This window comes from Sporisorium graminicola, chromosome SGRAM_1, assembly GCF_005498985.1.
Source record: "Sporisorium graminicola strain CBS 10092 chromosome SGRAM_1, whole genome shotgun sequence".
In the NCBI taxonomy this organism is placed as follows: Eukaryota; Fungi; Basidiomycota; class Ustilaginomycetes; order Ustilaginales; family Ustilaginaceae; genus Sporisorium; species Sporisorium graminicola.
Window position 1 is genome coordinate 1628905 of NC_043719.1, and position 25748 is coordinate 1654652.

General features: G+C 57.2%; 8 protein-coding genes across 8 annotated transcripts; 4 read left to right on the forward strand and 4 right to left on the reverse strand.

Annotated features, from left to right (window-relative positions):
- Positions 1-7: 7 nt before the first annotated feature.
- On the reverse strand, positions 8-3754 carry EX895_000602 (uncharacterized protein; the record flags this gene model as incomplete). The annotated part of the gene is made up of 1 exon (XM_029881203.1): positions 8-3754. The coding sequence occupies one exon, from the start codon at positions 3752-3754 to the stop codon at positions 8-10; it is 3747 nt and encodes a 1248-aa protein (XP_029742589.1).
- A 1578-nt stretch (positions 3755-5332) lies between these two features.
- EX895_000603 (uncharacterized protein) lies at positions 5333-8575 on the reverse strand (the record flags this gene model as incomplete). The annotated part of the gene is made up of 1 exon (XM_029881204.1): positions 5333-8575. One exon carries the CDS (start codon positions 8573-8575, stop codon positions 5333-5335), a length of 3243 nt encoding a protein of 1080 aa, XP_029742590.1.
- A 2109-nt stretch (positions 8576-10684) lies between these two features.
- On the forward strand, positions 10685-13958 carry EX895_000604 (uncharacterized protein; the record flags this gene model as incomplete). Its single annotated transcript, XM_029881205.1, has 3 exons — positions 10685-10755; positions 11028-11156; positions 11252-13958. The coding sequence occupies 3 exons, from the start codon at positions 10685-10687 to the stop codon at positions 13956-13958; spliced, it is 2907 nt and encodes a 968-aa protein (XP_029742591.1).
- Positions 13959-14732: 774 nt separating this feature from the next.
- Positions 14733-16574, forward strand: EX895_000605 (uncharacterized protein; the record flags this gene model as incomplete). The annotated part of the gene is made up of 1 exon (XM_029881206.1): positions 14733-16574. The coding sequence occupies one exon, from the start codon at positions 14733-14735 to the stop codon at positions 16572-16574; it is 1842 nt and encodes a 613-aa protein (XP_029742592.1).
- Positions 16575-16784: 210 nt separating this feature from the next.
- EX895_000606 (uncharacterized protein) lies at positions 16785-18748 on the reverse strand (the record flags this gene model as incomplete). The annotated part of the gene is made up of 2 exons (XM_029881207.1): positions 16785-17074; positions 17206-18748. The coding sequence occupies 2 exons, from the start codon at positions 18746-18748 to the stop codon at positions 16785-16787; spliced, it is 1833 nt and encodes a 610-aa protein (XP_029742593.1).
- A 1029-nt stretch (positions 18749-19777) lies between these two features.
- Positions 19778-21427, reverse strand: EX895_000607 (uncharacterized protein; the record flags this gene model as incomplete). Its single annotated transcript, XM_029881208.1, has 1 exon — positions 19778-21427. One exon carries the CDS (start codon positions 21425-21427, stop codon positions 19778-19780), a length of 1650 nt encoding a protein of 549 aa, XP_029742594.1.
- A 729-nt stretch (positions 21428-22156) lies between these two features.
- On the forward strand, positions 22157-23488 carry EX895_000608 (uncharacterized protein; the record flags this gene model as incomplete). Its single annotated transcript, XM_029881209.1, has 1 exon — positions 22157-23488. One exon carries the CDS (start codon positions 22157-22159, stop codon positions 23486-23488), a length of 1332 nt encoding a protein of 443 aa, XP_029742595.1.
- Positions 23489-23888: 400 nt separating this feature from the next.
- On the forward strand, positions 23889-25281 carry EX895_000609 (uncharacterized protein; the record flags this gene model as incomplete). The annotated part of the gene is made up of 2 exons (XM_029881210.1): positions 23889-24067; positions 24282-25281. The coding sequence occupies 2 exons, from the start codon at positions 23889-23891 to the stop codon at positions 25279-25281; spliced, it is 1179 nt and encodes a 392-aa protein (XP_029742596.1).
- Between the last annotated feature and the right edge of the window lie 467 nt (positions 25282-25748).

Genomic DNA, 25748 nt, shown 5'->3' on the forward strand with positions numbered 1-25748 from the left:
GGCCGCCCTACTCTGCGCCGCCGCTGATGCGAAGCGACACGCTGACCGGCGCCGACAAGGTCTGCACCACTGACTCGTCCTGGCTCGCCTTGTACGCCTGCAGGTTGATCTCCACGCAGAACGCGGTCTTGCCCACATCCTGCGCAGACCCCGCTTCGAGCTGCACAGGCTCGACGCGGATCCAGGGTGTCGCGGCAGTGTCGTACCGGGTGCGGTCGATCTTGCATGTTTTGATGGCGTCCCGCGTCGGGCAGAGGACGAGGAAGCTGATCTTGGCCGCGATGTCGACGAGCGCGGTAACGACCACGTCGGGTCGGGGCGATTGCGGGGTGGACGGGCTCGAGGGTTGAGGGTCGGCGAGCGAGATCGGACACGAACGGAGCGGGAGCATGGTGCGTGCGGTGAGGCAGCGTTTCAGGGTGCTCACTGCATCGGCTGGACGTAAGCGCACCTTGCGCAGCGTCGCGTCGTCGAAATACGCCGCATCGCTCGCGTCTCCCCAAAGAGTCTGTTTGGCGTTGAGGAAGCGTCGCCAGGATGGTTTTGGTCCGCTTGGTGCCGAGGCCCTGGGGAGCGTGCAGGTCCAAGACGCGAGCACGAGCAGTCCAAACACGAACAACGTCTGCAGCTTGTCCAGCATCCCGATCATTGTGTCGGCAATGTCGGCGCCAGGTGTCTTGGCTTTTGCCACGCTTCCATTGCCTTTGCCAGGCACCCGCATGGCGCCGGTGATCATTGTCTGCAGGATCGCGAAGAATCCATTGACAAGGGCAAGCGACAGCAGCACGGCGCGCGCTCCAGCGTCCGACCTCTGCATCAATGACTCGACAGCAACCGTCGTCAGTGCAGACTCGGTCTGCTTTGCTTGGATCGCCATAGTGGTCGGAGACCTGCTTCTGCTGCTGATGCTGATGTTGCTGCTGGAACAATTCGATCGGTGTCGTTGATGCGAAGGCCGTCGAAAGTGAGAAAAGTCGGAACGTCGCCTGCTTTCTTTGTGAGGGTACGCGGTGGCGATGGTGACTGCTTGAACAGCACCCGGCGTCATGAAATACTCTGTTGCGCCGAGCAGAGCCACACTCACTCCTTGCACCATCGTCTTCCGCAGTGGAGAGACTGTCAGAACCTCCCAAGATCCCGCTGGGAGAGTTGCACCGAGTGAACCGCTCTCCCTCCCTTCCTGATCGGCCCCGCTGGCCAGAAGCCAGATCTGGCCTGACCGGAAGCTTCGAACAGCATAATAGGTATGTAGCGAGCTGGCCACCTGTTCAACTTCATCTTGCCTGCTGAGCATCTGTTTGGGTTGCAGCACATCGAAGGTCTCTGCGCTACCACGCAGGTTCCAGAGACCAACAGTGGCGCTCGCGGTGCTTTCGTGTTGCACTGTCATCTTCAAAGCGGGTCCGACACCATCGCTGACGAAGTCGTCAAAAGCACTGCCTGTCATCAGGCTTCCACTTGCCTGAACACACACGCTGGCGCCTGCATTGGACAGTGTCGGAGGAGCAACAAGCGCTCGAAGCGAGTCGTGCACAGGAGCGTTAGCTTTGTCCGAGACCCAGAGACGTGCGTCTGTGAAAGCTCGGAACGAAGCATGAAAGCCCGTGTAGTCTTGACCAGCGACACTGCTGCTACCCAGACAGTGGGAAAGCATGTCCGCGTCGCAACGGTGATGCGGGAGTAGCAGTGAATTGTAGACATTATGAGCCAAGTGGTGACGATGCGCCTCGGGAATTTGTGGGAAAAAGTCGTCGGTGCATCGAACCGTCATGCCTTGGCTGGAAAGTGTTCTGAGCGTGTTGGTGAGGTTCGAGGTGAACGCCATTGAGTGGATCACACCGCCTCCTGTGCCAAAGTAGCGCATTGCTGCGCCTTCCATGGCTTCGAAGGCTGCCTTTCCCAATGCAGCCGCGTTGAAAGGCTGTCCAGAGCTGGCATCCTCTTGGATCCACTCCCACTCGGCTTGAGCGTCGATTTTGACAAAGTCTACGCCGCTTTCGCGCAAGGAATGGAATGCCCTATCCCAGAATAGATGCATGTCGAGCTCAGTAGCTTGCACGAACCAGTTCCGGCTCGCTTGGCGGAAAGGATCTTCCAATCTAACGTGACGAAGAGGCGCACTGAGGCCAGCAGCAATCGGTCCATCGGGATGAATCCCATCCCAATATCCGGCCAAAGTCATCCAGCAGCCAACAGAACGGATGGCAGGGAACCGCTTTTGAATGTATGCAGTGTAGCGAGCCAGGACTGACGGGCGGTTTGCAACATTTGCTTTATCCAGACTGGCGGCGTCTTCAATGTCGAGGATTGCTGGGTCCATATCGAAGCTGTTGAGTCGGCCACGATCGTCAGCGCCACATACGACGTCTTGCCAGCCATCGTTGATGAGCAGAGCCACGATGGAGCCTTGACCCAGACGACTTTCCGCGGCCTCGAGTGCAGCGACCACCTCGGAGAGGTACGGACGTCGCTCCTGGTTCTGCATCGCTTCCCAGGTGCAAAACCCAAGCCCGGCCTTAGACTGTGGCGGTGATGGCAAAGCTTCAGCCTGGACTGTGTCATCGCCGCTGACAGTCGAGGCGTCATCTCGTTCTAGAAGTGTTGGAGGCGTTTCATCGCCTGAGCTTGGAATCATCAGCGAGTTGGCGGAACTGGGACTCTGGTCAGCACTGTCGACAGCTGTAGAGTCGGAACAGAATGAGACGTCGACGCAATCGGACTCGTCGTACGCACAGGGTACGGAAGGTACGACGACGTCGGACAAAGGCGAGTCGACATCAAGCGTTTTTCTCGCTGACCAAGAGAGCCCCAGAGGTTCGTGGATGCTCGTGCGGAGTGATCTTGCAGCATGAATGCGACATGCTGTGATGACCTCTTTCAGCTTGGCAGCAGTGCCGAGGGCGAGCGATACTTTGGCGTGCGATGCACCGCCTCCGGTTATCTCAAAGTTGACAACATCATCACCGCACGGGCCTCGAACGAGACGCGCCGGAGGCTGGCCATCGTCAAAGACCGGAAGAACGACGAGCACCTCGTTGCTGCAAGATTGTGACAGCTCGAGAACGATGAGGTTGGAGCCGAAGTCTGGTGATACTTCAGTGAGCGATTGAAATCGCCGCGAAGTGCACCAGGTCGATTTAGTCCTTTCTATAACCAGGCCAGACTGGACGCGGCTCGACATGATGCTGAAGCCAATGCTTCCGGAGGTGTGACGTCGGCTGGTCGTCAGGCAAGCAAGCGTGAAGGAATCGTTGACTTCAGCAGGCGAGGCTTCGCCTTGGCCCAGGTTGAGTTCTGTGGTCGAGTGCGGCTGCACCAGTTGTCGAAGAGTGTAACAGGGACCTTGCCTGGAAGGCATGAAGATCTGACCATCGTTGGAGGGCGAACTGATCCAGTCAATCTTGCCGTCGGGATGCACGATACGATACGTAAAGCTGAAGACTGCCTCTGCAGCTTGGTTGAAGCATTTGACAGTGACCGCAAAGACGTATCCGTTGTTACGGTCGATTGAGGCTGTGAGGGGCAGAAGGGGTACCGCCTTCCAAGCAGTCGCCCTGGAAGTACTGGCAGGACTGCATTGCGAGACGGGAAGGTCGGTCCAGAGTTCAAGACGTGCTTCGCCGTTGGCCAACGAAGCAGCGTAACCATCGGCCGGGTAGTGAGCTGCAAAGGTGATGCCATCATGATATGCCTTGCTTTGCGGCACGGTGCACGACGAATTGAGAGAAGGCTGAAAGATTGGTGACGGACGCATTGTGGTCACGGCGAAAGGGACCAGGATGTTGGTGCTGCCTGGTGTGCTGGGGCGGCGGCGGAAGATGGAGGGAGGGAGAAGGCAGTCATCAGCTGCGTTGACCTCGAGTAGCTATATACGTTGCCGAGACCCGATATGTGAAGGATGCGAGGCACCGCGATGCTGTGGGGCAAGCCACGCTAGGCAGAGAACTCAGCAGGCGAGGAAGCAGCAGCGATGCGCAGATGATATCGATAGCCGCTCGCCTGAGGGTGCCGACACATGAGGTCGAGACAGAAGCCATGAATCTGAGGATCGAGGAAAGCGGAGGCAAGGAGCTCGGAGATGCCAAGATTGTCGGAACTTTCATAAGGCACGACGACCTGTAACCTGAGCCGGCCTTTGCTCGTTAGACTGTGATGGTCCGGAAAGACATCGCAACAACAAAGCAGCTTGAAAACCGGTGCATTGTTTTTGGGCCTCGCTCTTGATGCTACGAAAACATTGTGACAGCTGCTGAGTTGTTTTGTGATTGAGATTAGATTTCGCGCGCCTTTGTGTGGGGAAAAGGGGGGTGTGGTTGTTGACACTGAGACATAGCGCGCCCTATGGCGCCACGGTTGGGTTCACCTTCCGTCCCTGTTCGTGTGCTGTCTCACACGGCAAAAGCGTCGCCAAGCAGGACTAGAAGGAGAGAAAGTCGGTCTGCAACAAGCCGGAAGATCGACACGACGAGGAGATACAAGAGTTTCTCGTCCTAGGGTCGGCGTTTAGAATGTTGCAGGCCGCAAGCTGCATGCTGCAGAACTCGATGCTAATTTGACACACACGTGGGGTTGCACTGCGTCTGCCAGAAGTTCGTTGGCTGTGTGCGAGGTCATCTCTGCACCTCTTGTTGCTGTCGGCGATGCAGCGATCGAAGCCTCGGCAACCGGCCATAGTCGATTAGGCGGTAGGGCGGTACCTTTTTCAATAAGGAAAAGAAAAAGGCCCTTCTACACTTATAACAAGGCGCGTACTGTATATGCGAAACGCGATTGAGAGGCCAACTTTGACCTGTAGCTGTACCGATTCCTTCTTCGCCATTCTCGTACGAAGGGGCAATGACGATGTCCATTTGACTGACTGCCTTCAGCTGCAACAGAAGCTTCAACACAAGGTGGTCCTTTGATCGCCATGGCCAACGGACAGGCTCAGGTCAGAACAAAAACACCAAAAGTTCGTTTCTATGGCGAGTAAGAAGTTCACGCTATGAAGCTTGGACATTTCCTCGGTGCATGTTGACGTGCAAGTTCCCCGGCATCGAGATCTGCAAGGCCGAGGCGGGGCTCCAATTCCAGTTCTCCCTGCTCCGTGACTTGTGCAGCTGTGTGATCAGCAAAGTTGGCTGCGTCCATCTGTCATCTTGCACACTGTACGTTTGTTGCTCTGCCGTCCGCAGTGAATCGGAGCTTTTCCTGCTTTCGCAAAGAAGGATACCCAGTCGCTGCATTCATTCACCACAGACTCCGCACGGCAGCAGCTCCGAGTCAAGATGCTTCAAAAAAAAGGTATCTATCTGATTGCAATCGGCAGCTGTTACAAGGCTGCTGCTGAGGATCAGTTCTGCTTGCGGCCGAACCCAAAGGTTTTGCTCAACGTTCGACTCGACAGACTCGCCTTGCGCGTTGGAAGTCCACCTTCCTCGGCAGCACTTGTTGCGGCGCCGCTGGTGCCGTTGGCCAAGTGCTGCATCGAGTTGCGCTTCGACTGAGCCGTCGAGCCGGAGGAGGACGATGAAGAAAACAGGTTGGACAGCATGCCTTCCTTCTTTTCTCCCTTCTCTGCCATCGGCGACAAGGGCGTGTAGCTCGATGATGCTCTGCGTGCCGTTTTGGCCTGTGCTTTTTGCGTCTTTGATGGCATCAGTCTGTCCAGAGGCGCGAATCCTCCCGCTGCTTCGCGTAGAGGCGAGGCCGAAGTCGCTATCGTCGATGCTGCCGATGCGCTCGTGCCAGCAGCAAGCGGAGTCACAACAGCACGATGACCTTCCTCTGGTTCCGCGACGAGCCTCGCTCCTCCGAACATGGCTAACGGGCCACTAGCACCAGCCGGTGCTTCTGCCAGCATGCCTGAGGAAGGAAAGCCCTCGGAAGCAGCGCGAGCTCGGCGATTCATGACACCACGCATCAAGTTCTGCTCCTTCGCTTCCCGATTGGCCGCAGCATCCGCCTGATTCGCCATCATGCGCCCATACTTGGACTCGCTTGGCGACTCGGTCGTGGCTCGGCTCACATTGGCATCTGAGCTCGTCGCTGACGCAAAGTTGGCTGCTGGCGTGCCATTGCGCACCGGCGACGCGACCGTCTCTGCTCCAGCGCGCGAGCTGCCTACTTTCGTCGACGGAGCAGCCTGCGTCGACGCTGATGAAGCAGAGCTTTCGGTAGCTGGCGTCATGATGGAAGACGAGGTCAGAGCAGGCGTGCCCCGAGAGGTGCCTTCGTTCGCAGAAGTCGAGTGAGTCGATACCGAGGCATTGTCGGGTGTCACCCCCTCACCTTCGGCAGCTCCTGCAAGTTTGGCGAGATCGCCATGTGTGGTCGAAGTCGGCCAGCTGGGCAAGCCAGGTGTAGCACCAGGGACAGGCTCCATGGATGATGTTGTTTTTGGCCTCCTTCTCGATTGACTTCCAGCCCTCTTCTCGCGATTGCGGAAGGATCCAAACCATCCATTGCTTCCTTGACTTGTTTCTGACTGGCCTGCACCGACCGAAACGAGTGGGCTTCCTTCGGTCACCGAGTCGAGACGAGGTCGATTTGCGGTCGTCGCAGCTGCACCGGATCGGTCGGGTGAGATGTTGCTGCGTTGATCCCCCGCATCAGGTACCTTGAGCCCAGCTCTTCCTCTGCCCTCAACACCAGCACCTGCGGCGTTGCGTTGCTGGCTCAAAGCTTGAATCGCAGGGTCCTCAAGACCAAGACCTTCAAAGTTCAGATCAACCGCCTGATAGAAGAGCACGTAGGCGCTACCAAGACCGGGACGATCGCCATAATACTTGGTGAGCTCGGCTTCGTCAATGTAGGTGACGACGTCGTCGTCAAACTGAATCCAGCGAGTGCCCACTTTGACTACGGCAATGTAGTGTCCGTGATGCGGCCCTGCCCCGATATGCACCACAATCGCACAGAGCTCGTACAGCCGGTCCGGGTCTTCGGCGTCGTCCGAGGTGTTGAAGAGTCGAAGCTCGAGCGGGAACACGACACGGTAAGCCAGCTTGACGTATCGCTGCACCGTCTCCTCGTACTTGAATCGCTTGAGGTGCAAGGCAAGCAGGTTGGGGAGCTTCTTGATCTTCATACGCTTCTCAGCCTCCTGCAGACCCGAGCAAGAATCGCAGAAGAATTTGTTTCTCGAGCGCAGCATTTCGGAGGCCGAAAACTGACGCAAGCAAGAGGTGACGGATGAGTTCTTGTCGATATCAATCGAGAGATCCAGAAAGCACTCGTCGCGCGATGTGACGGTCTCACACGTAAGGCAACGAGTCTCGTTGGTCAGGACACCTTCAAAGAGGCGATGCACGCACGTCTTGCCGTTTGGCCCGACCTCCATAACGTTGCGTTTGCGTTGGGCATCGACGGTCTTGTCCGAATCGGTTCTCATGTTGAGGTAAGGATTGCGGCTCTGCATCTTGACGCGGCTCTTGGCTTTGTCGGCGTCGATGAGGTCCTCTCCAACCTTGTTGAGCACAAAGTTGAGCATCTCGTGCGCGTCCTGGTGCATGGTACTGTCGAACAGCACGTTTTCGCGCTTGAGGGTGCCGAGGAACGCCTTGACAGCAGCTGAGTCTACAGAAGGAAAGCCAGAAGCCAGCGTCCCGATGGAGCTGGTCGAGACGGACAAGGTGGGTGGTCCTGAGCCCGCGACCGAGTTGGGAGTGATGGGAATGGCTTGCGCTGCCGTGGCACTGGCACCGACAGAGGCAGGAGAGACAATGTGATTGCCTGCACCGCCTCTGCCAGAAGTAGCGCCGGCAGTGGACGGGCGACCTAGAATCGAGGTCTTTCTGGTGACGAGTGTCTGCTCTGCAGAGCCCGTGGTGGGAGGGGAAGGTGACAAGGGGCTGGTGATAGGCAGCGAGCCCGGAGCGGTGGCCTGCGTGGGCGACGCCAGGGCTTTGTGTTGTCCAGACTGCTGAATCACTTCGAAAAGGTCACGCAGCGACGCGAAGAGGGTGTCTGGAGGGGGGATGCCGTCGGTGGCCTCGGGTGCGGTATCTGATGGTGCGCGAGCGACAAGATCGCTGATGGAATGGATGCCGTTCTGGCTGCCAACATCCGACTGAGATCGCTCTCGGCCTGAGGTCTTGTAGCTGAGCACTGAGTCCCGAAAGGGTCGACAAAAGTAGAGCGACTGAAGCACCGAGTTGACGTAGCAGGTATTGCCAAAGTTCTCCATGCCAAGAAGATATCCTCCACCCTCGACGGCGTTCACAGGGATATCGGATGGCTTGCGGGAGGCAATGGACGACTGGGTGGTGGAGGATGATGATGGGATGAAGCTGGTGCTGTGATACGAGGTGGTGCTGGGAATCATGCCGCCAAAAAGGGTTGGTGTCGGAGCTGAGGATGGCATCGCCGAGTAAGGGTTGGCGTTGAGCGGTGTCCGTGAGGAAGACGTGCCCAAGGCGGAGGAGCCTGCCACAGTGGACGAGGGTGCCGTGTTGGAAGTGACTGAATTCGGCGTGGCATGGCTTGTGACGTTAGCATTGGAGGCAGAGGTGGACGCGGAAGTGTTGGGAGAGGCCAAGGACGACGAAGCCGACGTCTGGTTGACGCCCAGAAGGCCTTTCCAGCTGAACGACATTGCGCGAATGTGATTGTGAAAGACTCGTCGTCGGATTTCGACCGGTAGAGGCTCGGAGCCAATGGATGTATCCAGATGGCGTTGCGAAGATGCCGCTTTGACTGCGCAAGCGATGAATGCGGAAGGCTACGTCGAACTCTATGTGTGCATCTTGGATGTGACTGCGTTCGTTTGCTAGGTGTTAGTACGTGTGGCGTGTGAGCGGATCGACGGCGAGTTCCGACACGCCGAGTGTACTGGAGTTGCGAGTCTTGCGATAGATACTCGCAATCAGTCAAGAGGCGTGAGACCCTGCTGGTCAGGATGACTTATAGGCGAGACGTCATGCAAGAGAGAGCGACGATGCTGATGGCAGGGGCAGGAGTGACGAAAGAGTCGATGAATGAAAGCACGCTGCTGCGCGACGAGGACCAAAAGAGAGGCAAGATACGAGCGCGATGGTGTCGGGAGGAAGAACGAGGGACGGTTCGCCTAGTGCTGCTGCTGCTGCTCAGAAGAGTGTGTGGAGACAGAGCAGACAGAGCACGGCCCGAGCCGAAGAAAAGCGAGGCGAAGGGAAATGACGGGTCATGTCCGCGTGGACTTCGGCGCTGACGGCGGCTGCAGCGTTGCACAGTCCAGCCTGTCTGACGAGAACTCCTCGGAGTGTGCCGAACCGCTGTTTAGGAAATAAGGCCTGAGAGGCTCGAACAGAAAACGCTGAGAAACTGCACTCGACGCTTTGGCAGCAAAGCGGCCAGTGAACGGCCGGCCGGCCGCCTTGTGACGTTCGGTCCGTCTTCGGCCAACTTTCTCTTTCTCCCTGTCTCCCAAGCGCAAAGCCGTAATCAGAGTCAAGCCTCCCGCTGCGACGCGATGCGATGCGCAATTCGTCTGCTGTGCCTGACTCTCGAAGGGCAGGTTCGCTTGAGACCGCTCTCCATGCTCTCGTCCCTTGCAGAACAGACACAGAGAGCACACATCTTCCCTCTTGACCCGTTCTCTTCCCCGCATCTCGCTCCACTGTCCAGCCTCAACACAATGCCTTGCCAACGCAAAGGGCAGCGCTCCCCTTCTCTCACTCTCTCCGTTTCTCTTTTCAGATCGCAATCCTCTGTTCTATTCCAGCAGCATGTCGTGAACCAAAGCAAATACCATCGACAAAAGGACCGCGGAACGTCCTCGCCTGGTCTAGATGTCGAGTCGAGAGAGACGTGGAACACCTGGTTCCGAGTTGGCGGAAATTTGGATAGAGAAAAAGGAACTTCAAGTCGCGTGCAGCAATAATGATTTCGGAATCTAACGTCCAACACAACACAAACTGTTAGCAATACAAAAAAGCCCGACTTTGTGTCCCAAAAAATCGAAGCCAAAGCGATGCGTAGCCGAAACGCAAGCGAGATCGCAACTGACCATGTGCACACACACACGCACGCCCCTCGCTCGCCAACCTGGCTCATTCCCCTCAGAAACGGCGACCACTCACTCAACTCAGCTCTGACAGTCTGATGACGCTGCCTGCCCTTTGCGCAAGCTTTCGTCACCCTATTGAAACAGGAACATTAACCCCTGCTTTGGGAAGCATTGCACCCATGCCCAACTTGTAACGTGTTTGCTCGTCCTTGCCACCTCTTCCAGCTCACGTTCATCGACAAGGAAGTCGAAAAGGAAGATGTCGTGCGTCAGAGGGGCAAAAGACTTTTTGGATCTGTTGAGTGTCGAATCTTGATCTAGATACATGAGAGGAGTGGTGCGTAAAAGGAGGTGTCCGGCTAACCAACGAGTTGCTCAAACTTGGCTTGCTCATTTTCAGACCGAAATTTCTTCTGCGCCACACGCGCTTCTTACGACTGAATCTACGCCGCTGCTCAATAGTTAACCGGCAGCACAGGTCTATTCCCAGGCGTCTGTCTGCCAGTTCCCAAGGCCAGAAATGCAAAAACAAAAACAAAAACAAAAACAAAAACAAAAACTGGCAGTCAGTCAAAGTTTTCGTAGCCGTGGTTCGGTGCGGATGCAGAGGGGGGGAAACTGAGGCCGAGTCGAGCCAGAGGCTAATCTTGCCTGGCGCACCATCTCCTTGATCCGCTCCCACCAACTGGCTCCTCCTCTCCTCCCCTCTCGTCAAAGATGGATACCAGCATGGACGACAGTCTCGTCGGAGAGCGACCCAGAATACGCAACTCTCAAGCATGTCTAGAGTGAGTATCGACAGCATAGCGAAACTTGTCACTCACGGCAGCGTATGCACCGTCGCGAGACATCACCCAGCCTGCGGCAATGCATACGCCGCCGTCTTCTCTTGTATCCCCCTCATCCCTGCCCTTGCAACCGTGGCGCAACTTACTGATCCCCCTTTCCCTCCTCCCCTTTCCGATACTGTGGACGTCATCTCTCGACATCCTGCTGGCCATCACATCCTCTGCCCCTCCTCTTTCCTCCCGTCTTCGTCGCGCCGATCTTGCCCGAATAGGTGCCGTAAAGCAAAGATCAAGTGCAACGGCAAGCGCAAGGACGCTCAAAACTGCTCTCGCTGCGAAGCAAAGGGCCTCGAATGCAATTGGACAGCCTCTCGTCGAGGCAAAAAGCCCGGAACCAAAAAGTATGTTCGTCACCGCTTCTTTCCGTCAACCATGCCGCACCCAGCCCAAGCTTTTCCGACTGACTTGTGTTCTTTTGGACCCGACTCTTCCCCAGCCTGGCCACACGCGCGCGCGAACAGTCCGAGGCAGTGCAACGACATCATCACGACAGGCAGCTCCACATACGCAGCTCTAGCGACAAGCTCGACCGGACCTCTCCCACTCCGCAAGATGCTTCAGCCGCCAACATGCCTTACCGACGTGGTGTTGCTTGGGACTATCCAGGTCCCTCGAACATGTCCAACCCTTATCCTCACCCCGCCGCTTTTGATTCTCACCATGCACACCGTCACGGATCCGATGCCAGCACCAACAATCATCAGTCGCCTGGTAGCGCAGTCACCTCGTCCTCCTCCGGCTCGCATCCACCTTCATCGATCCCCACCGCCATTTCTACCAACGGCCCTCACAGCAGCCACGCCAGTATCACAAGTAACGGCAGCAGTCGACGCACGTCCAAGTACCACGACGGCCTCTTGATCCGAGAATCGCGCATGCCGCCTTCATCCACCAACCCCCTCCTCTGCCTCTCGGAAGCGGCCCTCGGCAAGCGCTGCACCGAGACTGACAGCGAGGAGGACGAACTCGCTGCCGAGCATGATCAAGCTGACGACGCAGCCCACAGCCCCGCACCCCACGCCGATGGCAAGAAGCGCGGCTCTTCGCATTTTCACGTGGACAATCCCAGCAACGAAGAAGACGATACCCAGGCCAGATCTGCACGCGACATCGCCGCCATGCTCGAGAACAGTGGTTGGTCTCGATCCTGCCTGGGCCATGCCGCCTGCGAGCGCGCTTCGTACTTTTCCGGTGCCTCCGCCTCGGCAAGCTGGGACACGCGTCGGTGCGATCCACTCGACCAGGGTATCGTCACCATGGATGATGTTCACCGCCTCTTCAAGATCTTCACGGATGTCATCCATGAGCAATTCTGCATCCTCGACCCCATCATCCACAATGTCGAGACCATCAAGGAGTCGTCCAATTTTCTCTTTTCCGTCATTCTCGCCATCGCCACTTCGGTCGATCGCAGTCCGCGCTCTATCCAGCAGTTTGAGCAGCTGCGCAAACTCGTAGATTCTCTCGTCGTCGAGGTGCTCAGCCGCAACGTCAAGAGCGTCGAGGTCGTGAAAGGTCTCATCGTGTGGCCGATGTGGGCGCATCTCACCCCGCTCATGGCCGAAGATCGTGCTTGGCTGCTCATCGGAACAGCCGCACGCATGGCCAAGGAGCTTGATCTGGCATGGCGAGACGATACGCCACAGGAAGACGAGATGGCGCGCCGACATGCGCGAGACCGCTCCAGGACATGGGCGCTCGCTGCCATCATGGAGAGGAGCTTCAGTTCATTCTCGGGCCAGAGACCCAACACGACACTCGATGTCGACTGGGGCACGCTCAATGACTGGCTCAAGTCGCCCATCTCGCTCGATAATGACATCGAAATCGTAGCCTTCCTGCACCTGCGTCGCATCGAGGAGGTAATGCGCACGCGCATTTTCAGCCAGAGCTACTACGAGGTCGGCTCGATCGAGAGCATCCGTGTCTCTGCCAACGTCTTGTTCGCTGCCTGGTCCGAAGCATGGTGCGAGCATCCTGCACTGGACCAGCATGGCCTCACCTCGACCACCATGCGCCTCATCGGCCTTCACATCCAGGTGCTCATCAACACGCACGCCATCCGCGAGTCAGAGCGAAGAAAGGCCATCTGCGAGGCCAGCAACATGCGCATCCTGCGCATCTGTGGCGACTCGGTCAAAGCCGCGCGTGAGGAGTGCGTGGCGTTGCTCACCGAAGCTTGTCGACTCGCGCTTGACAAACTGCAGAGACACTCGCACACGGTCAGCCGCATCGTGGCCGCCATGATGGGGTGGTCGGGAGTCCACTTGCTAAAGAATGGGCCCATCGAGACGCGCGGCTTGGTGGTGCAGCTCGGCTTGATGCTGGCAGGTGATCCGCGCGACTCGGCCCACTCTCGATCGTTTGCACGCTTCTATGGGCGTTTCATCCTGTCTCTCAGCGCCGAGCTGGTCGAGAGAGACCGCGCCGAAAAGTCGCGCAGGAAGCGTCAGCGCCTGCGAGATTCGTCACACATGTCGGCTGGGTCGAGTAGTGTTGGTGTGCCGAGTCCGCGAGCAGCGGGTGAGAACGGTGATATGAGAAGGAGTGCTACGGCAACGGGCGCTGCGCCTGGCTATGATGCGCAAAGGGCAATGACAACGCGTCCGTCGACACCGGGCGCAGCGGCGACGTCGGCCGCAGCCATGAGCGATATGGCGCTCGCCTTCGAATCGGCGGCGCAAGGCGGCCTGCAAACTCCAGGCTTGGGCGGCCGACCTGCTTTCGTCGGAGCGCCGGCCAATGGTGTGCACGCCATGTCACCCTCGACGTCGAACAGCGCTAGCTATGCGTATCCTTATGCGTCGACGCCCGGTGGCGGAGGCGGGTCACATTCAGGTGCAGGTGCAGGCAGCAGTCACGTTGCTGGCATGCTCGGCAATGGTAGCAGTGCGCCATCTCCGCTCTCGTCAGCCTATCGCGGTGGACCCATGTCGACGTCGCACATTGGATCGAACAGCGCCTCTTCCGCGTTGGACTCGGTGACCAACACGTGGCTGGGCACTGATGACTTGCTGGATCAGTACATGCAGAGCATCTTGCCCATCTTTAACGATTTCGACCACGCTACCAACAACAGCATGGCGCACGGCATCGGAGGCGGGGGCGGCGTTGGTGTTCCCATCTCGGAGGTGATGCGTTGAGCGACGACGACGATGCTTTGGTGTCCCATGTATACGCCTCGCTGTCCTGCTTTTTCGTTCATGTTGCCTTCCAATCAGATGTTGGTCGATGGCAGTGTTTGGGTCATTGTTGAACCGTGTCGTCTGTGCAGTGGAGTGCATGTGATGAGGGAGAGAGGCAGCGTTCAGTGCACGGCGTCGGAGCTCGAATGTCTTTGGCTGCATTGTCTTTTGTTTCGAGTTTGACAGGCTGTCAAAGTATACTTATCGGCCCCTCTCTGCTACAAAGCATCTAGGATGGAAGAATACGCACACCCAGCAGAACGTCTGAGAAGCGGGAGGCTCGCATTCCCTGCCAGTATAGAACATGGTGGATCAGCGTGGACAACAATTCGCGCGCACTGGCTTTCAGATCAAAAGCAACGCAACAACGCAGCAACGGAGTCGGCGGAGTCAGCGGAGAAAAATCGATACTAAGTCCGCCTCGCGCACGCACGCAACCGGCAGATTCTGACAGGACTGCCAAGGACATTAGATATTATTTGTGGCTTTGGCTGGGCCTGGGTTCAGATGCGTTGCCGAGACACGCTACAAAGTATCCGAAGCGGTGAAAGAGAAGAGAAAGATGGGAGTGTTTAGCGAGGTTCAGAGCTCAGCATCGAGCTGCATTGCGCATGCTTCCGGTCCCGCGTTTGGAGCGTGCCCATGTATTTATATGAAGGGCTACTTCCCGAACCCGCATCGTCTTTTCCTCCCCAGCCACCTCTCGATCCGCTGCGAACGGTTCAACAGACCATGACTTCGGAGCACAGGGGATCCGTAGCGTCTGTCGGCAGCACTTCTGCCGGCACCACGACTCCGCCAGCGACACAGGCCCCCGCACACAGAGCGCATCATCTCAAGTACGGCGATGTGATTGCCAGTGGCTTTGTCCCCGAGGACTCTGACGACGAGCTCGAAAACAACGACACCAACGACGACAATGACGATGATCACCACAGCACTGGCGTGGGGGGAGATGCGTCGAGTCTCTCGCCCTCGACTGTCTCGTCTACGTCCACCAGGAGCGGTGCACTGCCGCGGGATGCAAAGGCGCGCCATTGGCGGTCGATGGAGCGGCAGGATGCGCTGAACCGGCAGCTGCACGAGTCGCGGCGGTACCTCTTCCGACGCCCGCGAGCGCTGCAGTACTTCCGCGGCAACGTGCTGGTGCGCTCCGAGGAAGAGCGCTCGTCGCACCGGCTCGAGCTGTTCTTCGACCTGGTCTTTGTCGGCCTCATCGCGACACTGGCTGAGGAGGCAATCCACGAGCACAACGGCGATGCGATCGTGCGCTACATCTTGACGTATACGGCAGCATGGATGGTGTGGAACTACATGCGCGAGATCTTCAATGCGTTTTTCACCGACGATCTGCCGCAGCGCGTGCTGGTGCTGGGCGTGATGGCGTGTCTGGTGGTGTACGGGAACAATGCGCCCAAGGCCGAGGAGCCGAGGGAGGAGAGCGGTGCGCGCGCAACGGCGATCGGTGCGTACCTGGTGGCAGGCGGCATGGTGTTTGGAATCTTGACGTTCTACTCGTTCTACATCTGTCAGTACCGCATCCAGATCCGCAGCCAGGCCGCCGTCTGGCTGTTTGTGCTCGCCCTGTGGATCGGGAGCATCTTCGTCTCGGTGCGCGCCTGCATCGCCATGGTCACCGTGGCGCTCGTGCTCGAGTACTCGTCCTGGATGTTTTTCTACAGCCCGGTGTTCAAGCGTCTCGCCAAGCTGCGCTACTCGTCCGCCGTGGCGATCGAGCACGAGATCGACCGGTTCACCGACTTTGTCACGCTCGTGCACGGCGAGTTTCTGTACAGCGTCCTGTCCGGTCAGCCGGCGGGTGAGGGGATGCATGCGGGCGTCGCGAGGATCATCTTGACCGTCGTGGTCGCCTTCGTGCTGCACGGCATCTACTGCACGGGCGCAGGCAGCAGGAGGATCACCCATCCCATCCGGAGGAGCGTGCTGCATGCCGTGCCGTACTTTGCCTTGCACCTGCCGTTGGTCTCGGCGATCACGCTGTGCGGTGATGCGACGGCCGAGTTGGTCAAGGAGAACGAGGTGGCGCAGGGGATCCGATGGATCTTTGCTGCTACGTATGCGATCGGCATGGTGTCAACCGCTCTGCTCGTCATGTTGGAGAAGGAGCACGACGAGCCCGGTGAACTCTTCTTCTCCAAGCCTATCAGGATCGCGCCTCGATTCGTCGCGGCGATCGTCGTCCTCCTCCTGCCACTCGCCGAGCAGCACCACATCAATTCCACGGCGCTTCTGGGCATTGCGGCTGCCTTGGGTGGAGCCGCTTGGTTGTGGCAAGAATTCGGCGCTCTCGACGGCCCCCACGCGCCGTGGTACAAACAAGACTCGCAAGCACAGACGGATGCCGGTCAGCAAGCGGCACTCCCAGCCGGGACACGAAGGTGGAAGGGCTTCCCTACACTCGTCGAGCCAGGTGCATGGATGCTGGACTCGACCAAACAGCGTGGACGCACCACCACGTTTGTTCATCACGAGTCCGGCGCTACAGCTACAGCCGGCAACGCTGCCGTCACGGCCCATCCGCAGGAGTCGCCGTCGAAGCTCTCCGATCTCTGAGCCACGGTATGTTCCACCCCAGCTTTCGCTCGAGCACAGCAGCACACACATCCCTCTCTGTTTGGCATCGATGCCGTTCAGGCGATTCTATCAACATGTATTTTACAAATGTATTCGAATGACAACCGTCTAAGCACAACGATGTTCCCTATTCTTTGTGGAGCGGTGGGCACCAGACGTGACTTCTTGATCCTGCTCGACGTTTCGACTCTAAAGGATGCCGGCCAAAGTGACAAACATGAGCGTGATCAACGACAGCGTAGCGGTCCAGAGGAACACCAGAAACGACACTGAATGATCGATAGACCATTGATAGATGGCATTGTTGATCAGCGGCCCAACTGTCATCATGATGGACAGCAGCAAGCTGACGAAACTAACAAAGGCGTCTCGTGCAGCCACGGGGTCGTCGGTGGGACGGTTCTGCGCGAGGAAAAAGTCCACACAGAGGGCTTGAATGGCAGGCAAGGCCCCCGATGCCACGAGCAGGAAGGTGGCACCTGTTGAAAGCGAAATCGGAACAAGTAGGAGAGGTAGAAAGAAAAAGAAACGTTCATCAGTACTCACTCGTTTTCCGCATGGCTACTATCCCCAAGTCTCGCAGCGAGATCCTGTGCGTAGCGCTACTTACTACCATAGATGCCGTTGGCTGACAAATGAGACGCCGCAATGCTCATTGCCAGGAATCCCAAAGAGTCGCAAACCAGCGATCCGGATGCAACTAGTTTGTCAGTGCGAATGACGGACTCTTCGCGCTTGATGTGTCGCGTCTCGGTCGAGACTTCCTCGACAGAGGACTCTCGCAGCTCTTGCCTCATCTTGCTTGCCACTATGCGTCGCACAGCCTTGACGACGAAGGGCAAGGCTACGGCGCTGAACAGACCCCTGCCAGCACCGACGATTCCCAGAAGCGTGGCCACTTCCTTGGGACCGAAGCGAAGATGCGTGGAACAAAAGACGATCAAATTGCCCCAGACCGTTGTGATCGTGTCGCATGTGATGACAGCACACAGCATAAGCGGAAGCTTGAAGTCCCTCTTAGCATCCGGAGAGGGCTTGTAAGGAACTAGGTAGCTGAATAGAGACAGCGTTTCTTTGGTAGTCTCCCAAACAGCTTTAGTCGAGGATCGACGTTCGGTGGTCGATGGTGTAGTCGACTGCTGTTGAGCCTCTGCAATTTGCGTGTCTGCCAAGAGATCGTCGTCGCTAGAGACCGAGCTGGTGCGAGGGCGTGACTGTGCGGATGCCTTCGGCTTTGTTTCCGGGAGAAAGAGGATGGCGAGAATCAACGTGACCACATGGCTGATGACAACCATCCAGAAAGGCGAAAAGGGACCCGTGTGGCGCAGTACGCTAAAGTCCAGGCCAAACACGGGTAGCACGAATCGTAGAAAGATGGATGCGCATCCCATGCCCAAGGTCAGGGCAGCATAGACAAAGGCAAAAGCAGAAGTCTTCTCGTCGTCCCTGCACACATCGAGGACCATGACCTGAGACAGAAGCAAAGGTGCGACTTGAGGCACACCGAGCAGGCCGGCAACAACATAAAGTAAAAGGAGAAGGTGGAGACCGGTGGTGGGATGGAGATTCGAGCTAGGGGGTGTGGCGGCATCGAATGAGTAATGCGCTGGGATCAGAGCTATAAGCATGGAAAAGAGCGCGGCGAGTAGCGGCAGAGCAATCCCGATCGTCCTTCGACTGACGCGGGGCAAGACGGTTTTGGCAAGAACAAGCGCTGCAACGCAAGCGGTCAGACTGCTGAATGTGTCCATGTATGTGCCCATTTGGCTGGTGCGCTTGTCGACGGGCGCGATCGAGCACCAGACGAATGGATCATCGGTCGAGGGAAGCGTAGGAAACGTGGTTCCGTCGGAGGAAGGAGAATAGTAGTATTCGGCGCACGCGAGCGTCTGGACGAGCTCAATGATGTAAGAATGCGAGATGCCCGTTCCAACGTTGTATAGCGTGCTGAGGCCGACGATGAGGAAGATGGAACGCTTTCGCTTCCAGTCGACATACTCGTCGCCGTCCTTGTCCTCGGGCTCCGAGAGGAAGGAAAGAAAGGCCGAAGATCGACGACGTGCCAGTGACCACCGCCTCTGGTCACTAACGCTGTCACTGTGTGAGAGCAATGGCGTCGTTTCATCTCGCAAGTCGGCCGCCTGCCGTGTCATCTTGCCAAAGCGGTGCAGAGAATGTGAAGAGGCTTCGTCGGTCCACCGGAGCCTAATATAAAGCAAAGGGGTCGAACGTCGTCGAGCACTTCCAACGCCTGGCTCAGTGGTCTGTACGCCAGGTGGGGATAGCTGTGCTCAGGGCGGATGGTGGTGCAATGATAAGAACCATATACACCGACGGGAAGGACTGGCAACTGTGCTGGGGTCAGCAGCGACTTCCAGAAAAAGAGACCCTGCGTCTGCAGTTTAGTACAGTCTTCTCGTTTCCGACGGCTTTCCTCGTGAAGTAGCCAGTCACCGGTTGATAAGACCAGGCCGTGCGCCTTCTATCTCTCCTCACACTTGCCTTGTGTGACCGGTCTGACCGGTCATGGAGATGTGACAATGAATAGCTGCGAGCTCGTGCGAAGGGCATGGCCGAGCCTTCGCCTTTGGATGTGCGTATCGCTTGCTGCACGGTGATTCCTGCCAACTCGGATGAGAGGCTTCCGGCGTCTTTATGCGAGAAGCGTGGAAATTTTTTTGTTTGCGTGAACGGCGTTTTTGCCTCGACTAGAGATGCAGGCACTTTTATTTTTAGCGATTCCCCAATGGATCCTGGGAGGCAACTGAGTCGGCCCTCCGTCGGAAACAGATAGAGCCTCCTCGTTCATACGATTTCATCGTGCGGGGGATAAGAGAAGCCCGCCTCGATTGGCCTTCGCCTAGAACAATCTCACTGATCTCAATGTCTCACGCCGAGATGCACATTGGAATGTCGCCAATGATATTAGGACCATTTAATCTACAAAAAAGGGCTGGTCGAAGACATCAAGGGCGCGAGGAGGGCAAAGAACGTTGGAGCTCCAGTCGTGAGCCGAGTTCGCATCCTCGGCGTTGGACGAAGCACTCGCTCATACAACCTGAGAGAAAGCCGTGAATACAATGCTCGTCCTTCTACAGCTGTCACAGGTGCCTTGCTTTTTGGGTGAAGGTGGGGGAAGCGGAGGAGATGGGAAGACAGAGTGCGGTTGGACTGTGTAAGGCTTAGTTAGCAGCGACTTCTTGCGCTGGTGGCTGCTGCTGCTGTGCCTCGGCAGCGGGTGCCGACTCGCCCTCACGCTTCGACTCAATGGCGTTGTTGTTGTTGTTGCTGTGAGCGTGCGAGCGGTCTCGCTGACCACCCTGGTTGCGCTGGCCACCACGACCGCCTCGGCCGCCAGCACCGCCACGCTTGTCGTTGCCGTTGAGGTTGTGTGTGTTGTTGAGCGAAGGCGGGTGCGCCTTGCGGTCGATGGCGGTGCCCATGGCCGAAGTGCGGAAGGTAAAGCCACGCGTCTTTTCGATAATGGTCTGGTAGATGGGAGGGTGAGTAGGGTTCATGAACACCATGCCCTCCTTGAAGTCGATCTTGGCATCGGCACGAGTGTCGCGCACCAGGTTGACAATCCACTTCTCGCCGTCCTCCTTGGAAAGGTTGAGTCGCTTGACCAGGTCGGCAATGTCGACCTTGGAGTAAATACGGCAGTAGGCTTCCGAGACGACCACACGGCACGCCTCGACCAGCTCGTCCTTAAAGTCGCCGAGGAAAAAGTCCTTGGACGCCACCTGCTCGGCGAGGGCGAGCTGCTCCTGCGCTGCCTCAAAGTCAAAGTCGACAAACAGCTTGGCCATGAAGTCGACAATGGGGTCGGTTCCGGCGAGTCGGTACGATTCCGAATCGATGATGTTGACAATGTCCTTGATGGCCTGCTGTGGGCTGAGCTTGCTGACGTTGCCGCCGGATGCCGAGGCCATGAGCGTAGCGGGGGCGGGCTGCTGCACCATGTAGACGCGCGTTGTTCGTCGCGAGAGCAGAATGGCGGCAACAACGTATCGGAGCAACCACCAGCAGGTGGTCTGGATGGTGTTGAGGTAGACGGGCGAAAGGAACATCTCGACCAGCTGCTCCCGGCCAGCAGGGTGGTTGAAGAAGATGAAGAGAGCCCAGTGGAGCAACCATGCGCGCTTCTTCAAAAGACCTTCCTGCGTCAAGTCGTCGTTGCTGTGTGTGGTGCCGTTCGAGGTGGATGGCTGGGCGTAGGAAGCGGTAGCATGAGCGGCGGAAGAGTCGATCTGCTCTCGCAACAGCTTGAGCTCGCTGAGCGCCTGCTCCCACTCGCCGACGAGGATATCGCTGGCAAGCTTACCCCAGTGCGAGCTCATGGTGAGCACGGGGTCGGTGGAGAGGACGCGGAAGTGGTAGAGGTACGAGGAAGCATCGCCGTAGTTACCGCAGTTGAACTGGAAGTATCCGTATCGGTAGAGTGCATTGATCTGTTCGCTGGTGAGGTTGTACTTTTCCTCGAGCCACTGCAAGTTCTGTGCCTTGTCCTGCTTGAGGGCAGAGGCGACGCTGGGGTCCTGGATGACATTGAGCACGTGGTCGACTTCGGAACCAAGCTTGTCGTTCAGGGCGATGGCGTTTTCTCGCTGCTTTTCGATCTCGGCGGGGGCAGGCTGGTTAGGGTAGGCCTGCTCGTGAAGCTGGAGCGCATAGTCGACCATGGACGTGTTCTTTGCGAGTTCATACTGGGCTTTGGCGATGTCGGTTTCGGAAAAGATGCCGGATCCAGCGAGATGCGAGAGGAGAGGCAGACCCAGATGCCTGTCGAGGTAGGGCAGAAGGGTCTGTGTCAAGTCATACTTTTCGGCCATGGTTACAACGGTCACTCGAGTTAGAGTCTCTGAGCTGTTGAAGGTGGCGGTGGTGAGGTGGTGATGGTGATGCAAGCAACGATGACAAGTTGCTATGGACACCAGAGGGTATGGTCGAGATGGTGGTGTAAAAAAGCTCTTTTCTTCTTTGCGATTCAGAGACAGAGACACGCTGCTGTTGGCTCAGACTTCAGCAGGAAGAACTCAGACTTTCGAGGACGCGCTGCTGCTACTGCTGCTGCAAAACCTCTTTCTAACTGGTCAAGAGCAGAGTCGAATTCCTCTTCGGAAGCGCGCCTGCTTTTCTCTAGTTTTCACTCTTTCTCGTTCTTCCTTCGTGAAGCACTTCCAATTCAAACTCTGCTTGAAGCAAGAAGAAATTGTATTTCGCCCCTTTGCGCACTCTCAAAAATTTGTAACCAAAAAAGACACGCCTTGCATTCGCACTTTGAATTCGAGCATTGTCTGTGTGTGTAGCTTGACATCGGGGATGTGACAGCTTTGAGGTTGCCCGATTCTCTTCTCCCTTGCTCATTGAGAGGAAGAGAACTCAGCCTTCTGCAATGGCAGAGAGGTCAGCTGGCGGTGAGGACCCTGCGTTCGGACCACGGCAATCGGAAAAGCATCTGTGCCCCCGCATTCGCCACTTGCGTTCTCCCGCCGTCCACCTTCGTCCCTCCTCGAACTTTTCTGGGACCGTTGGACCTAGTCGAATCACGTCAACCCGCCATGGTCCTCACAAGATCCCGCTCGGCAACTCCGGCCAAGTCGATCGCCGCTTCGTTTGGAGCATCGAGCAAGGCTTCCATCGCCACCAAAGCTGCACCACTCAAACGCGGTCTTCAACGATCGGCGACAGACAGCCAGCTTGATACAGCGAAAGCTGCTACGAGCCCTAGAAAGAGGACACGACTAGGCTCGGAACCTTCGTCTACCTCCTCCAATGCACGCCCCGCCAAATCCGCCAGTGCAGCCAAGGCCAAGACGCCCGAAGAACCCTTCGTGATTCCAAAGGATGCCAGCGAGGAGGACTGCTTGACACGCACCACGGCTCCCTTCCCGACACTTCCCTTCGACTTAGGACAAGCCCAAGCTCATCTCTGCAGTGTGGACCGTCGATTCGAACGCCTTTTCCAAAAGGTGCCCGTCCGCTGCTACGATGAAGCACTGGATCCATCCGCCTGCGACAAAAAAGATCTCAACCTGTTCAAGACGGTGACCACTTCCATCCTGGGACAACAGATCTCTTGGCTCGCTGCCAGGTCCGTTCTGTACAAGTTTTGCCGGCTCTTTTCTCCGGAATCGATGCCAGAGAAACCTGACTTTGTTGGTTTTCCCCGTGAAGAGTGGCCATTCCCGACTCCACTCATGGTTCTACGCAGACCGGATGCAGACCTACGAGCTGCAGGCCTGTCCTTCGCCAAGATCAAGTATGTCAAGGATCTTGCCGCTCACTTTGTAGACGGACGATTGGACATCCGCCAGATCCTCGATCTGGCCGATGAGGAACTGTGCGTCACCGAGCTGAGCAAGGTCAAGGGCGTCGGCAGATGGACGAGCGAGATGATTCTTATGTTTGCTATGCGCAAGCCCGACATTCTTCCCTGTGCAGACCTAGGAGTGCAAAAGGGCATGCTCAACTTCTTCCTTAGCGACGCGCAAGGTCCTCGCATCAACATCAAAAAGCGAAAGCCGGGCGAGGAGAAGCCAGAGGATGACAAAGCTACAAAGGACACCAAGAGCAAGCGGACGACAGCAAAGGAGCAAGGGCCGCTGGAGCCGACGGAGGAAAGGGGAGACGAGGTGCCGTTCCTTGCTCAGACCGAGGTTATGCCAAAACCTGAATCGGGATTTGGTGCAGAAGACGCAGCGGTCTCGCTCGACCATCTGATCGCAGACGAGCACGGACTTTGCCGACAGGTGCTGCAATCTCGTGCAAAGGGCAACAAGATCAAAGGCGGCCAGTATCTCAGCCCGGACGAGATGAAGGCACTCGCGAAATCTTGGTCGCCCTACCGCTCGGTAGCATGCATGTACATGTGGGCCTTGGTCGATACCTAGATCTATCGTACACTGAAGGGAAAGCAGTCGCCTCTACATCTCAAATTAAGTCCGTTTGTCTGGAATAGCATGTTATTAACGATCTCACAGTTTATAAAATTGGCAAGGAAGAATGTTTCGCACGATTCAGGCTGGATTGTCACGTGTAATTCAGAAGGAATTTTGAGACAGAGAGAGACGAGAGCGGCAGCAGAGCGCAGCGTGGTGTGTGAGCGTGATCGCATTGGCCAGACAGAATTGGAGCCTCGGAAATCGACGTTTGCTCGTCGGTCCACTGTTGCATTGGCGATTTCTCATCACCAATCTCGAATCTCATTCCGCGCCGTCTCCACCACCTCTCCCTCCGGTACCCTCGCAACTTACTCGACACATCTTACTTCGGCCGTCGCGGGAGCACAAAATGGTTCACCTTGTTGGGACTAGCGCTGCGCAGGCTGCTTCGTCGGTGCTGCGATCTGAGGCTCGATCCTCGCTACTTCGTGGAGCTCAGGTGGTCCAGGCTCGCAACGTTCACGACCTTACTATCAACCGAAAGACGGGTAGGCCTATCATCAAGTCTGGTCCTTATGGCGGCGGACGGTGAGTAGAATACACGTGGATGGCAACAGGACGACAGCTGCCCGTTTGTCAAGCTCGATTGCACGAGCCAAGCGGATGCACATTCTGTTGCTAGTGCACATTCAAACGTTCGCTTCGCAGCAAAAGAAAGTCTGGGGATCACCCCTCCTCCCACCACAGTTGACTGACAAACCGCCGCTCCATACTCCTACCCTGCCTTGTATACTCTCCACAGATCGTCGGTCTCGGGTCACGTCGTGACCGTGTTCGGCTGCACCGGTTTCCTCGGACGATACCTTGTCAACCGTCTCGCACAGAAGGGCTCGCAGGTCATCATCCCTTACCGCGATGAGGACGAAAAGAGGCACTTGAAGGTCATGGGAGACCTTGGACAGGTCGTGCCCATGGAGTGGGACCTGAGGCACGACGAGCAGATCGAGGAGTGCGTGCGACACTCAGACGTGGTCTACAACCTGGTCGGACGACACTACGAGACCAAGAACTTCACCTTCAACGACGTGCACGTCACTGGTGCTCAGCGCATCGCTCAAATCGCCGAATCGGCCGGTGTCGGCCGCTTCATCCACGTCTCGCACCTCAACGCCGATGCCAACTCGCCCTCGGCGTTCCTGCGATCCAAGGCGGAAGGTGAGGCGATGGTCAAGCGTGCTTTCGAGGGCGCCACCATCGTCCGCCCCAGCACCATGTGGGGCCACGAGGATCGATTCCTGAACCAGATGGCCGTCTACCCATACGCTTGGCGCGTCAACCATGGTCAGACCAAGATGCGCCCCGTGCACTCGCTCGACGTGGCGCACGCTCTGGAAAAGATGCTCGAAGCCGACGTGACGTCGATGGGCGCCACCTTCTCTCTTGCCGGGCCCAAGGAGTACACCATCGGCCAGATCCTGCAGCTCGTGGAATCGCTCACCTTCACCTCGTTGGCCAAGCCAGGCCTGAACACGCCGAAGTGGGCGTTCAAGCTGGCGGCCAAGATTGCCGATCTGGCATGGTGGCCCATGATCTCGCCGGACGAGGTGGTGCGACGATACATTGACGACCTGCCCGACGCACCTGGCACCAAGAGCTGGGCCGACTTGGCCATGACCCCGGACACACTCGAGGAGACGGCGGCACCATACCTGAGGAGATACCGACCTACGACAAGGTTCGAGCAGCCGCTCGAGACTGGTGGTGCTCGCCTCAAGAAGCCAAAGTACCACGTACTCGACTGAACAGACTGAACCACATCAGATAGAGAAGCTGCCGAGGTCTTTCTTTCTTTGTATTTCGTTTGATCATGCCGCAAGCAAGAGCAAGCGATTGACCGTTTCAAAAGTCGTGTCAGATTCGACGTGATGGTCCGATGTGATGATCCGATGTGAGAGGAGCGAAGATGAGCTCGTCTTCTCCGTCGACTGTGTTGTCTGATCTAGGCTCGTCAACTGGGAAGATTGCAGTGCACTCTTGCACTAGCGTAGATCTCACACTGGCATCTCCAACGCACAAGCGAAAACGTCCACGATGGATCGTCTTTGAGCGCGAGCCGACCTGTCAAATATTGGCGAGGAATCGACCGAAGCCCAGAGGAACGGCTAACGAAGATCTCGTTTGGGCCTGTTACAAGTGTGTTAAGCATTGATAAGGGGAAGAAGAAGCCGGATGCAGGGCAGAAGCGTCATGAAACGGAGATGAGCTCAGG